The sequence below is a fragment of the Trachemys scripta genome, chromosome 4, assembly GCF_013100865.1.
Source record: "Trachemys scripta elegans isolate TJP31775 chromosome 4, CAS_Tse_1.0, whole genome shotgun sequence".
NCBI lineage: Eukaryota > Metazoa > Chordata > Testudines > Emydidae > Trachemys > Trachemys scripta.
The window spans coordinates 18,606,901-18,621,197 of record NC_048301.1 but is presented as its reverse complement, the minus strand read 5'-3'; the positions used below and the strand labels follow the sequence as shown (position 1 = coordinate 18,621,197).

Here is a 14,297-nt window from a genome sequence, read left to right as displayed (position 1 = left end):
ATCAGTGACAGCTCACGGACTGAACATGGCAAAGTGAGTCCCTTTCTTTTTCATCCCCACTAGAGAAGATCTTCCAGTGTAGAATGAATTATTTCTTTAACAATCTACTGCTGAAAATACCTGTTACTAAACCAGCAGCAAAAGGAAGGAGTGTAGGGAAGGCAAATTCTACTCATAGAGGTGAGTGCTTTAGAGTTTGGATCAGGGAACAATGGAGAGAAATTTGAGAACAGCTTTCACATTTCTCTGAATCCATAAAGCTCTTATCAAAAGAAATAAGCACCTACCGTGTTTAAGCAATTTTTATTTAAGTATTTAGAGGGAAACTTCCATATCATAAGTAAAAATACTAGAGTTGAACCTTGTGTACAAAAAAAAGTCACGGTGATGGGCTCTCTGTGCTGGACCACAGTAGTTTATCGTGGAAAGGGGAAGTGAGGGTATCTGCAACACACTCTCTTCCAAATTAAAAAAATAAATGCTAATTAACTGCAGTACATTTCATCATTTTTATACAGTCAAGAGAATGAAAACAAAAAGCAATCTAAAAAAATGCAACCTACAATGGAATAAAGTTATTCGGGCAGGAGAGGCAGAATAAGACTGTTTTTACGAAAGTTACAAAGAAACATGATACAACCAAAAAAAGGGGATGGGGGAATTCTCACTAAGATTAAAAACAAAATATATTCACTTGAACACCCTATTACTCAAACACAGAGGAAGTTTCAACCTAGTTTTTTTTTCTTATACACGGGAAACACTGTTAAAGTGCTTCTTCAAGAGTCAGAAGGCACCACTGACAGTTGCCTGATACCTTGAATGCACTGAGGAAATTGTCTGGCATGATGCAAACAGTAATTGTTTATGTATCTTTATACAACTTCTCTTTAAAAAAAGCAGCAACAAGTCATTACTTCAGTGCCAAAATTTACTTCTGTTTGGTTGATTCATTCATCCAGATGAATTTCTCCCTTAGAGCTGTGTGTGGCTTTTTATACACTGTACAAAGTGGGACAATTCTGCAGTATAGCATTTTAGATTAGACTGGTAATCAGACTGTTTTCTAAGTTTTGAGCAGCCGATCCTGTTAAATACTCCTAAATTCTAGACAAATGGAATAATTAAATGCACTATCTTGAATGGAATACTCATCTGTGCGATGTAGAAATGGACTAGATTCCACAGAATTCAATTTGATACATAATGTCTTGTAGCAGATGTTATAACAAAATAACTTGCTTTTTGAACTACCTCACTGAGGCCATTAATGCTGTTCCTATAGTTGATTTTCTGGAGTAGGATGACACTTCATTGCTGTCCAAAGTGAGTTTGAACCTTTAACTCTCCAGAGTTTGTTCACTTTGTTGCTTATATTATTGCACTAGCTACTAAAGTCTTTATAGCTTCCTAAATAAATCTAATTGTTCAGAGTGCAGATTCTATATTTAGATAATGAACTGTATGAAATAAATAAAATAAGGGGATTTTTCTGGTCAGAGTTGCTGATATGTTGAATATCTTAATTATTTCTAATGTAAACCATTTTGGTGCGTATTCTTAAAAACCTAGTCATTCAGCATAAAAGTTTGACTTAAACAAATCCATTCTTAAATGTTTTCTTCTCAAAAATGCATCAGAGAATTGTTTTAAATACAGAATCTGTGAGGCTTCTGACAAATTCATGTAAATTGTAGTACAAACATAGTTTGTAATTCAGATAATATAGACAGTTTTCTAGTGTCCATTGAAGTAAGGTCCCCAAAATGTAGTCTGTTTTGTTTCTGAATGGGAAAAAAGGCAAAACATTAAGCTGTTCCACTGGCTGAATAGGAGAACTGAGGAAAATGAGGTCTTCTCTCATTATCTACACAATCCATACTGTCATCTGCAAAGAGAAAAAGAAATTTTACATACACTGAATAATGCCACCTACATTTTGATTTTAAACAGAGTAGAGATTAATGATTTTCATGTCTTGGAACAATTGCATTGTAGCTTCCCCCCTACACTCCAAACTAAAAATATAGCTAAAGCTAGTAACAGAAAGGCATCAAACTTAAGACCTGCCTTGACTCTCTTTATCTAATGTAAGTCACAGAAGAAGTTAATTTTCAGCACAGAGATGTAGCTGTGTTGGTGTCCATTTAACACTGCTGGAAGTTGTATGGCTGAATCCATATTCACTGTACTGAATTTTCACCCCTCTGGGTCTAGTGGTACAAAGTGAATGCTACGTTACCATGGAAATAAGAGATACTTAAAATAAAAAAGCACATTAGCCATTATGCAACAAGTGTTTGTTAATATACATGCTGTATGTGCATATGCATTTCTAAGCTTATGCATATTGCTGGCTGGAAATTTTCCAAAGGAAAATGTTGGAAAATGCCAATTCGTTAAAAATGAAATGTTTTGTGGAAGCTTGTCAATTTGAACATTATTTTGCTTGGAAAAGAGCCAATGCAAAGTGTTCTGACATTTTCAGAATGAAGCATTTTGCTTTATTATTTTGAAACAACTTTTAAAAATTTTATTTTATATCAATTTTTGTAAAATGTCAAAATTAGAACGAAACTTTCTGATTTTACAAAACTAAACATTTCAACTGACCTAAAATTAATTTTTTTTTCAGAATTTCATTTTGTAAGATATTTCATATATTTCTTTTAGTTCCATTTCAGAACAGAAACCAGATTTTGAACGGTCAGAACTCCCCACGACAAAAAATCCAGCTTCTACTCAGTTCTGTTTATGACATTGTACGCCTGTGAAAGGCACTAGACTGGAATTCTCTAGTTAGCTATGGAGTGGGTACACACTTCCCCAAAACACTAGACTGGAGAGACCACCAGTAGGGGTTGAGAGGGCAATTCAGTTTCTATGCCCAGTCAATAGTTTTTGGCATTTACGAGGACAGGGACTCAGACCACCAGATCAAATCACATAGCTCACTGAGCAGCCACTGGATAACAACTTTCTGGTACTATCAATTAGAGATGGGCCCAGGTGCAAAATTCAGTTCTAGATTTGTAAACATCCCAAAGCTGGAGCTAGGATTTTGGTATGGACCCATCATTGCCACCATCCCAGATTTGAATAGGCAAATTAACAGTGAAAAGCTCCATATCGGTTTACTAACACCATGATCAAGTATAATCATACAGTTTAATTACTGTATATGAAGAAACCCAGATGAATCTGAACAGACATTTCTTTGATCTTTTCTATAAGGCCAGATAACGCTACTGAATATTATCTTGGGGTGGGTCTAAAAGGAAAGTGAAAAATATTTAGAAAACTTTACCTTGGTCAGGTGGAGTGATTGTAATCATCTGTGCTGTAAATTCTTCATCAAAATACCTTGTGTCTGTTTCAGATGTAACTTGTGGTTTAAATGGAGGTATAAGCTGAAAGACGCAAAAATACTTCAAGCTTATAGTTTATTGAAATACATTCTTTATAGGTTGGCTTTGAATTTCAGCTATAAACCACAGTGACTTTTCCTATACTGCTAGTAAAATCCTGGCTCAGAGGAAACACACAAATACAATACAAAATGTGCATTTGCTGTTTATGGGATGTGAAAGGCTTTGTTTCTAAATCGTGTTTGCAGTAGAAAGAGTTGTGAGCCGTTGATGCTACTTCAAGCAATAAATAAATAGCTGATATTTACAGTTAAGAAATTAATAGTCTGTTTTTAAAAAATAATACACAGACTATAGGCCTTATCCCCTCTGCTTTAGGCCTGGGAGAGGGGCAAAAGGAGCGGAAAGCCTGCCTAATTGCCCAAAATTGTTCGGGGGAGGGGAACTGTACTTCAGCGGCATCACAGCTCCCTCGTATCCCATGGAAACAACTTGATATAAACTCTGCACTTCTGGAGCTCTGAAGGTTTAAGGGAAACTGGCATGGTCAGTGGAGAGCTTCTTACATTGCATCCTTCTCTGGCTAAACCATGAGTAGCACTAATAAGACCCTACGCTGTGCTGTTAACTGTCTTGGATGTGAGGGGTAGAAGTCAGCCCCATGGAAGCAGGGAGTCTGGGAGCAGGACTCTAAGTAAACTGAGCTTCTTGAGTGGGGTGGGAGAGGAGGGAGCGTGGGAAGTAGCACATTCACCATGCCGGTCGTATGCAGATGCAGCATTCCAAAGGATTTTGTAACATGCAGTTTTGGAAGGCAGTTTATCTGGTAGGCAAACCTTGTTCTGTTTCCCACTGCATGATACAGAAGAAACTTAGTGTGAAGTCACATTCTGTAGCCCTTCCACAGAGGATATGATGTTGGGCATCAATTCACCCACCACTGGGGATAAATCTGGCAGTCGTAATAGCAACTACACCACACGAGGCAACACAACAATTGGGGAATGGGATCAAGAAAGCATATTGTATTCCATTGAAACTGCAGGGAAAAGGTTAGCTAGGCAGCACATTAAATCACTCAGGCCTGGTCTACAATTAAAAGATAGACCTACATAGCTATGGTGCTCAGAGGCATGAAAAATCCACACCGTGAGCGCTGCAGCTATGCTGATCTAGTCACTGGTGTAGGCACAACAAGGTCAAACAACATAAGGACGGCCGCACTGGGCGAAACCAACGGTTCATCTAGCAGAGTATCCTGTCTTCCGACAGTGGCCAATGTCAGGTGCTTCAAAGGGAATCCAGAGAACAGGCAATCATCAAAAGATCCATCTCCTGTCGTCTAGTCCCAGCATCTGGCAATCAGAGGCTTAGGGACACCTACAGCATGGGGTTGTATCCCTGACCACCTTGGCTAATAGCCTTTCATGGACTTATCCTCCATCAATTTGTCCAATTCTTTTTTGAACCCAATTATAATTATGGCTTTCACAACATCCCCTAGCAATGAGTTCCACAGGTAGACTCTGAGTTATGTAAAGTGCTACTTCCTTTTGTTTGTTTTAAACCTGCTGCCTATTAATTTCATTGGGTGACCCCTGGCTACTGTGTTATGTGAAAGGGGAAATAACACTTCCTTAGTTGCTACTGCAATACATACAATAAATAATATTAGGCCCCTTTAATTTTAGTTCAGATTAGATTTAAAATTAAAGACAAAAATATGATCCACAGAGACAGAATCTGGTGATACTTGAAAGAAAAAGCCTGAGAGGTTTAGAACCTACAATTCAACATTATGGGAAGTGAGAATACAACTGTTTTAAAAATGGCCCTTATTATAAATACGTAATACAGTTACAAGGTGCAAACAATATACATATTTTAAGCCTAAATTTTAAAAACTAACTAGTCATTTTGGGTGCCCAATGATACCTTGAAGGAGTCTGAGGATCAGACAAGTACTCAGCAGTTTCAGAAATTCAGGCCCCTTTAAGAGGTCTCAATCATAGGACTGGAAGGGACCTTGAGAGATCATCTAGTCCAGTCCCCTGCACTCATGGCAGGACTAAGTATTATCTACCATTCCTGACAGATGTTTGTCTAACCTGCTCTTAAAAATCTCCAATGATTGAGATTCCACAACCTCCCCAGGCAATTTATTCCAGTGCTTAACCACCCTGGCAGGAAGTTTTTCCTAATGTGCAACCTAAACCTCCCTTGCTGCAATTTAAGCCCATTGCTTCTTGTCCTATCCTCAGAGGTTAAGAAGAACAATTTTTCTCCCTCCTCCTTGTAACAACCTTTTATATACTTGAAAACTGTTATGTCCCCTCTCAGTCTTCTCTTCCCCAGACTAAACAAACCCAATTTTTTCAATCTTCCCTCACAGGTCATGCTTTCTAGACCTTTAATCATTTTTGTTGCTCTTCTCTGGACTTTCTCCAATTTGTCGGCATCTTTCCTGAGATGTGATGCCCAGAACTGAACACAATACTCCAGCTTTTAATAGATTGGCACTATATTTGCCCTTTTCCAGTCATCTGGAATCTCTCCCATCTTCCATGACTTTTCAAAGATAATCGCTAATGGCTCAGATATCAATGTTAAGTACCCCAAATTATTGGACACTATTGAAAATGTAGGCTTTATAGTCTATATGTTATTAGAGGTACAGTACAATAGAAGGGAGCTCCATTTCATAAGATAACAATCCTATTCTCAAGTGATTCCAATCAGTATATTTTTTTGTGAGGATAAGCATCCTCTCTCTCCGATACTGAACCCCCAATATTCTGATCATCCATAAGGCAGTTTCTCCTCCGTCTAAGCAATAGCTTGGCCCTTTCTGCGTGTTCGTTCTATCCATAACCCATTTAGCTAATGGTGGTTTTGGCACGCGTGCTGCTCCCAGTCACTCTCGAAATTGTCTGCGGCACTGAGTCTCAGAATGCGTGCGTGATTAAGGGCTCGGGCACTGCAGCAGAAACCTAAAGTCTATGCTAGCGAATGACTGGGAACCGCAGAAGGAAACAGAAAACAAGTATAAGAGGTGTTCTAGATTATTTTTTACAAAATATTTGTAAAATACAATCTAAGGCAGGGTGAGCTGCACCTACAAAATGAGGGAAATATTTTTGTATATGGTCAGATTTGGATTATTGAACTGGGAGGAGAAATGGGAGACTGTAGCAAGAAGCTGTGAGGTTAGTTTTATTAAGTGGATTTGTCATGAACAGCTCTCACTGCAGTATCTCAGCAGTCTATGGTTGAGAGGTGCCACTTGTAGCGTAATGCTGCTGCATGCCAGCATGAGATACGTGGACTTAAGTTGCTTACTAGCCAAGAGAAACTGGTGAGAAGATGCAATTAAAATATCAACGTTTACATAGAGTTTGTGGAAGGATGAAGTATTGCCCAGTTAAAATGCAGCCTTCTCCAAGGACAAATGGCAAAGATTTTCAGCAGGGATATTCTGATAAAGATTTTAAATTTCTGTGACTAGACAAACTCAGTCACGCCAAACTCCCTGTTGTTCAAAGCAAGGTCGTGTCTCCCAGGCTCAATTACACAGAAAATGTCCTTGTTCATACAAAACCTCAATTATGTAAACTTATTCAACATTTCCCAATGGTACTGGGGAACCATGTCTGTCCCAGAGATTCATGTAGACTAATGGAATATCACCCCATAGTGAGTGAAATATGCTATCACTTTCAGAAGGCCCTCCAGGCCACTTAAACCTGTCTCTTTGGCCTGCGGAGAGTGGGTATTTCTACAGTAGATAATGTCTTAGGCTAGGTCTACACTACCCGCCTGAATCGGCGGGTAGAAATTGATCTCTCGGGGATCGAATTATCGTGTCTCATCGGGACGCGACAATCGATCCCCGAATCGACGCTCTTACTCCACCAGCGGAGGTGGGAGTAAGCACCGTCGACGGGGAGCCGCGGAGGTTGATTTTGCCACCGTCCTCACAGCGGGGCAAGTCGGCTTCGATAGGTTGAATTCAGCTACGCTATTCGCGTAGCTGAATTTGCGTATCTTAAATAGACACCCCCCCCCCGCAGTGAAGACCTGCCCTTAGATCCAATTTCTGATTTGCCTGCTTTCTAGAAATGGGCCAAAGAGGTTGGGTTTTGGTTTTGCAAAGACTATGTCAGAGGTAGTCTTGATCCAGGCACTATTTTCTCCAAGGCAGCAAATGTCTGGAGGGACTGGGAAAAAAATATCGACGTTTTTGGCCCATCACCACTCTCTATAAGCTTCATGAAGATCATATTAAAAACAATATTCTTTACACTGAACTGTGTAAACTCTGCAATCAGAATGCTGGCATGCAGAAGTCCAAGACCTGATAAATTTACTGCAGACATTCTACATGTGGCAGTCTCCTTTGATAGCTGTTCTTAAAAGGGATATTGTCAAGGCTAGTAGATCTAAAATCAGACCTTCCAGACAGCTCTTTGTTTCCTGGCAGATGCACAAAAGGCAAATAAATGACTTGCTATCCCTCCAATTTGTTTGGCTGCCTTAGTCTGGTGAGCAGACAGGGTATGGAATATACACAACTCCTATTCTCTCAAGAATTGAGATACTTGTAAATTTCAGAACTCTGCTTTCTGACAAGAATAGGGCAGGCAGAATGAGAGGTGCCCAGTAAAACATGCATGTGTGATCATGAATTAATACAGTTCTAGGCTGTATTAATTCTGCTTTTTACAGATCCAGACTAACATGGCTACCCATCTGATACAGTTCTAGGGTTTGTTTTCCACTTGCCCAGCAGAAGAGTTCGAGTTCTGTCAGTTACAAGCCTTTCTTTAGGGGAAATGACAGATTTTCCAGGAGCAGAAGGGCAGAGTTATATTGTAAGTATTAAAATGTGTATATTTACAACAGGTTAAAATTTTAGCCTGGCAACCTGAATGGTGTCCTTTAAAAGGATCAATGTATGCTGAATGATGCATAGGTAGTCAAGTGTGGCGCGTACAATGCTGAAATATTTCATCAGTATTCAGATGCATCTCTCTCCCTTCTGTAAAATGATATAAAGGGGCAACATCTTTCCTAATACAAGAGTTTTCTAGTATTAGGAACGTGCGTGTCATATTACACTTTGTTTGCTGTATCTTTTGTGTTCTCCAGGGGACTATTCGACATCTTCATAACTTTATCAACAAGGAGAGAGGGAAGTTTTGGAAGGAGAAGATAGGGTACCCTTTGTACTCCAAATACAATAGGAAAGCCAACAATGTTAATCTCTATTGGTATGATATGGAAACTGCTAACATATTAAGATGTTAGTTATACTAAAAGGAAGCCAACAGCTAAAACCCTGAACAGATCATACATTTCTATTAATTAATAAGAGACTTTCAGGTTAAAAAGAAATTATTATTTATGCCTATTGGGGCCCAAAGTTGGCTTTAGCACTTTACAAAACCAAAGGAAGATATGACTCTTGCCTCCTAATTAAATTAGCTCTGATATGATGCAGGGAAAATACGACAGTACGGAGGGCAAAGCGGGATAACACGAATAAGGTCACACAGTTACTCAACAGCTAGTACATGGCATGATGAAGTTGTTTCTCTTTTTATCACTAAATAGATGTCTGAGTTCCATGTGGGTGTCATGACAAAAGTGTTTGTGAGGAGGGACTTGAATGAGTGGAGGGAAATGCTCGGAAGAGGTAATCAAGGCAACGTGGAAAATGGCTCTAACATAATGGAGGAGGAAGTGATTGAGGTCGACATCACTGACAGAGTAGTGGTTATGCCAGTCACATAGCAGCAGGTCAGTCTCTCTGACTCTAGGGGCTCCTGTTAGAGAACATGGGGGCGGGGCTTCAGAAAAGTAGGTGACAAACCATGAATTCAGATACTTAAAATTGTCCTTCCCTTCTTCGTCACAAACCCCTTATTAGAACTCAACTAACTTTAAAAAAAAAAAAATCCAAGTTTTACTTCTCTGTGTTTATGCTATTTGTCTGATCTAGTATATTTGCATTATTCAAACAGAGAGAAATGCAAAAAGCAAAAAACAGTTTCACTATTATTTCTGGTTAGTTTCATGTTCAGATTCTCAGGCACTGGTTCAATGAGCCAGTTTCTGGGCTTCAAGCATCTTAGGGGTATCACTGGTTAAAGAGAAAACTGTTTCAACTAGAATTAAAACAAAATTCATGGAAACCAATTTTGTAAAAGCTTGCGTTCACAAAAAACTAATATTTTGAGCCATTTTTGACTTAACAGAATCTCGTTTTCTCTTATTATTGATTTAAATATGTTTTCTTTAGCAGGAATTTTTTAGTTAGAAATAAAGAACTATATTGGTGTAAGAACTATAACAATTCTAGCTTAGAAAAGCTGATTCAGAAATGTAGCAAACCTTTTTTATGAAGTAATCTTCAACAGCCAATGTAAGGACCACATTAAACATATTCAGTTTCTCCACAAACCCACTTTACATCAGAGGAATTATTATAAGTACCTTTTTCTCATATACGTCTTGCCAAACAATGCCAGAAAAGAATTTGTGTTGCATAATCTCCTTTGCGTCATCAGAGCCACCACCTAACCTGTTTTGGGGCACAAAAAAAAAAAAAAAAAAAAAAAAAAAAAAAAAGAACATTTGAGCATATGTAGTTTTCAAATAAGGGTATTACTGAGAAGTGAGGAAGTCATGGGTTATATGGTTAAGTAACCAACAGTTTATCAGTTTCAGGTCTGAGAATGAGCCTTTACCTTGATGCATTTGTTTCGTGTACTAAGACTCATGAATACCATTTGATTGTCCATTTCAGTCTTCAACATGCTTTCAAAACCTCTAGTGGAACTATTTTTAAGAGATAAATTATCGATACAGAAAAAGATGCATCTAAAATTTGTGCTTCAAAAGATCTGACCTCAAAATGAAGTTCTATTATGTGACTTTAAAAGTGGGTTTCTCCTACGCAACATCTCTGCTCTAATTCGTATTTGTTTTAGTGGGAAAAGTAAGTTATTACTTTTAGCATGCAGAGCTTGTGCATGCCTATGGGAGAGTGAGCTGGATTCTAGTCCTTCTTGTGCATTAAGTTTTACTGTGTTCCAGTGAGAGGTCCAATCAGTTACACCTGGCAACTAGGAAAAGGGAATGAGGTTTGCTAAAATCTGAAAATAATGGGAGTTATACCATAGAAATGAAGAAAGGCAGAATTTGACCTGCACAACCCTAATAATTTGTTGGAAGCATAACTTACAGGCCATCAAAAAACTTTGTGGAAATATTTGCTATGATTCATAGATTCCAAGGCCAGAAGGGACCACCGTGATCATCTAATCTGACCTCCTGTATAATACAGGTCATAGAACTTCCCCAAAATAATTCCTAGATCAGACCTTTTCGAAAAACATCCAATCTTGATTTAAAAATTGCCGGTAATGGGGAATGCACCACGACCCTTGGTAAATTGTTCCAGTGATTAATTACTCTCACTGTAAAGAAGCTGTTATGGAAGATAATGAAATACAAACACAGAACCCCATGTTGCCATTTTAGTCAACTTTCAGAGAAGAGCTGAAGCTTAAAAATACATTTTGTAACAAGAGTTGAGTGAGCCCTGACTGAGCAAGCCAGCCTTCCTTCTAACTCTGTTACAAGGAGCAGTCACTTCTCAGTGTGCTGGGATATTTTCTTGGAAGCCCAACTCATCTTAACAACCAACAGTGAAAGACATAAGGTTTTTAAAAGAAACTGAATTATGCAACCTGATGTAAACGTAAATTATAAGACGACACTTGGTGCTATGATAACACAAATAAATAATAATATCAAGTTGTACACAAACAGTACCCTCCTTCCTGGATTCAGGGAAACACAATGGGTTTTCTATTGATTTAAATTATATCGAGATGGGGCACTTTTATTACGATAGAGTCTTCACACAGACATGACCCAACGTAATTACAGGTATAAGTTAAAACAACTTAGTTATTTTTGTTCCAGTTAACGTGTAGAGAAGCCCTGAGTCAACAGGAGTTTGAACTTTATTATATGGGTGAAATGCTCTCTCTTAAAGACTGAGCCACATTATCCAAACAATATAAAAAGCATGTTCTTCTGGAACAAAACACACAGAGATCAACAGGCTTCTCGCTCACCTATCACCTTCAGACAGGTGATAGATGAAATTCACAGATATTAAGGCTGGAAGGTACCATTACAACCATTATGATCATCTAGTCTGACTTCCTGCATATGGCGCCCACCACCATAATTTCTGAGCACCTCATGAACTTCAATGTATTTATCCTCCCAAACACCCTGTGTAGTAGGGAACTACTATTATCCCCATTTTACAGATGAGAAGCTGAGCCACAGAGCAGCTAAGTGACTTGCCCAGTCACACAGGAAATCTGGTAGAGCCGAGAACTGAACTCACTACTACAAGTCCCAGGCTAGCACCTTACCACTGGGCCACACATCCCCTTATAACACAAGCCACAACACAATTTCACTCTGCAATTCTTGAAATCCTAACTATGGGTATAAATAAGACTATAAAAGCAATACACCATTTAAAGTTTACAGCGAGATATTACAACGATTAAATGAGAACAGAGACCTAGAAAAAACTATAGTCTAAATTAGGGTGAATAAAAATCATTTTTTTAAAAAAATAAAATAAAAAAGTTTTTCTGAGTGTAGCCTTCATTGATTTGAGATCTACCATACCATTCTCTCACTAGAAGGGAAAACCTATAATGGCAGCAGGCCATAAAAGAGACCCAGTTTGGGAATATTTTAATGAAGTTCCTCTACCTGTGGGCAAGACAGGCATGCGTCCAAAATGCAAACAGTGCAACAAAGAAGTGCAAGGCCTGGTTGCCCGAATGAAACAACATCATGAGAAGTGTTCCTTCTCAGGAGAAAGCTGCATTGACGATGATGAAAAGAAGATGTCTGAACATGCAGGATCTTCAGATTGATAAACTTTTTTATTTCATACTTCTTTCTTAAGGACTGCCTGTCTTCCTTCTGGACTATTCTTGAATTCTCATGTTTGAGCAAAAACTATAGTTGTTACTCTATGGTACTGTCATTTTAGATGCAGTTGTGATAAAAAATAGATAGCTGAAATAGGCAGATCTTCCTGTTACAATTTCACCTTTAAAGTATTACTGAGTGTCAGTGAATGCAATGAGTAATACTAAATGAGCAGTATGGTAATAATAAATAAATAACTGCATTGACTTATTTTGTTTAGGGGAATCCATTCTCATCATACAGGATTCTGAAAACTATCCACCTTCAAGATCACCATCATTTTCTATAGTTTCAGAGTTATCTGCCAGCGATAGTGTTTCAGTCACATCATATATGTCACGTAGCCACAGTATATCACCTGTAGCAAAAAGAAAAAAAATCCTCCATCATCCAGAAACAACCATAGATAAGTTTGTGATAAGAAACAGCAGATTACAAAAAAAGGTAATTGATGAAAAAATTGCCCAGTTTGTTTATGCAACAAACTCTCCTTTCCGTATGATTGAGAACCCACACTTCATAAACATGGTTCAGTCATTAAGACCAGGATACAGTCCACCCAACAGAGCAGATGTTGCATGCAAATTGCTGGATAAAGTGTATGAAAGAGAAATTGAGCAGTGTGCAAAAGGTCTAGGAGGGTGAAATTGTTAACCTGAGTCTTGATGGGTGAAGCAATGTCCACAATGGTCCTGTTGTATGTGCTTGTGTGACAACAGAAGAAGGGAATGTCTTCCTTATAGAAACAATTGATACATCAGGAAATTTAGAAGAGAGTGAAGAGAATTCCAAGCTAATAACATACGGTTGCAGGGCTCATTTGCTGCACCTCCTAGCCAAAGACTTTAGTGTTCCAGAAATAAAGGCTAATGTTGTTGAAATTGCAAAATACTTCTGTAACAACCACTTTGCAGCAGCTGCTCTGAAAAGAGTGGGAGGAACCAAGCTAACTCTCCCACAAGACGTGCGATGAAACTCGGTAGTGGACTGTTTTGAGCACATATCAAGAACACCTTTAATTGGATGACAGTTTATGAACAAAATCATGAAAAAATAGATGGCACCATTAACATTGGGCTTAAGAGAAATGTTGAACACGTGCTGAGTACTCTGAAGCCTATTTCTGTAGCTCTGAACAAAATGCAGGGAAATAGCTGTTTTATTGCTGACGCTGTTGAAATTTGGAAGGAACTGAGTGAGATCTTAAGAAATATGCAAATTACAAGCAATAAAAAAAACGAATGGGACAAGCACTATCTTCTGCTCATTTTCTTGCAAATATTCTCAATACTCGGTACCAGGATCAAACCTTAACTGCTGAAGAAGAGGATTTGGCTATGACACAGACATCCAGCAATCATCTCTCCATAATGCCAACTATAATAAACTTCAGAGCTAAGGGTAAACCATTCAAGAAATATATGTTTGTTGATCATGTTTTAAAGAAAGTCACACCAGTGAACTGGTGGAAGTCACTTAAGCACTTGGATTCAGAGACTGTTGAAATGATAATCTCACTTTTAACAGCAGTAGCTTCTTCTGCCGGTGTAGAAAGAATATTTTCTTCTTTTGGACTAATTCATTCCAAATTGAGAAATCATTTGGGACCTGAAAAAGCAGGAAAGCTTGTTTTTCTTTTCCAGATTATGAACAAACAGGAAAATGAAGGTGAAGACGACTGAGGGCTGGTCTACACTTAGTCCGGACTTCGGACTAAGGTACGCAAATTCAGCTACGTTAATAACGTAGCTGAATTCGAAGTACCTTACTCCGGACTTACCGCGGTCCAGACGCGGCCGGAAGTCTCCCCCCGTCGACGCCGCATACTCCTCTCGGCGAGCTGGAGTACCGGCGTCGATTGTGAGCACTTCCGGGATCGATCCGGGATCGATTTAT

The 14,297-nt window shown here is 38.7% G+C and overlaps 1 protein-coding gene across 1 annotated transcript in view; it reads right to left on the bottom strand.

Moving 5' to 3' along the window:
- Positions 1–286: 286 nt before the first annotated feature.
- The window catches only part of AKT1 (AKT serine/threonine kinase 1), a 112,998-nt gene continuing 98,987 nt past the window's right edge, over positions 287–14,297 (bottom strand). Inside the window, exons 12-14 of the mRNA XM_034768140.1 lie at positions 9,864–9,951; positions 3,308–3,410; positions 287–1,888 (exon numbers count right to left, since the gene is read on the bottom strand). Coding sequence (XP_034624031.1) covers positions 1,809–1,888; positions 3,308–3,410; positions 9,864–9,951 — 271 coding nt within the window. The 3' untranslated portion in view covers positions 287–1,808. The remainder of the gene's footprint in view (positions 1,889–3,307; positions 3,411–9,863; positions 9,952–14,297) is intronic.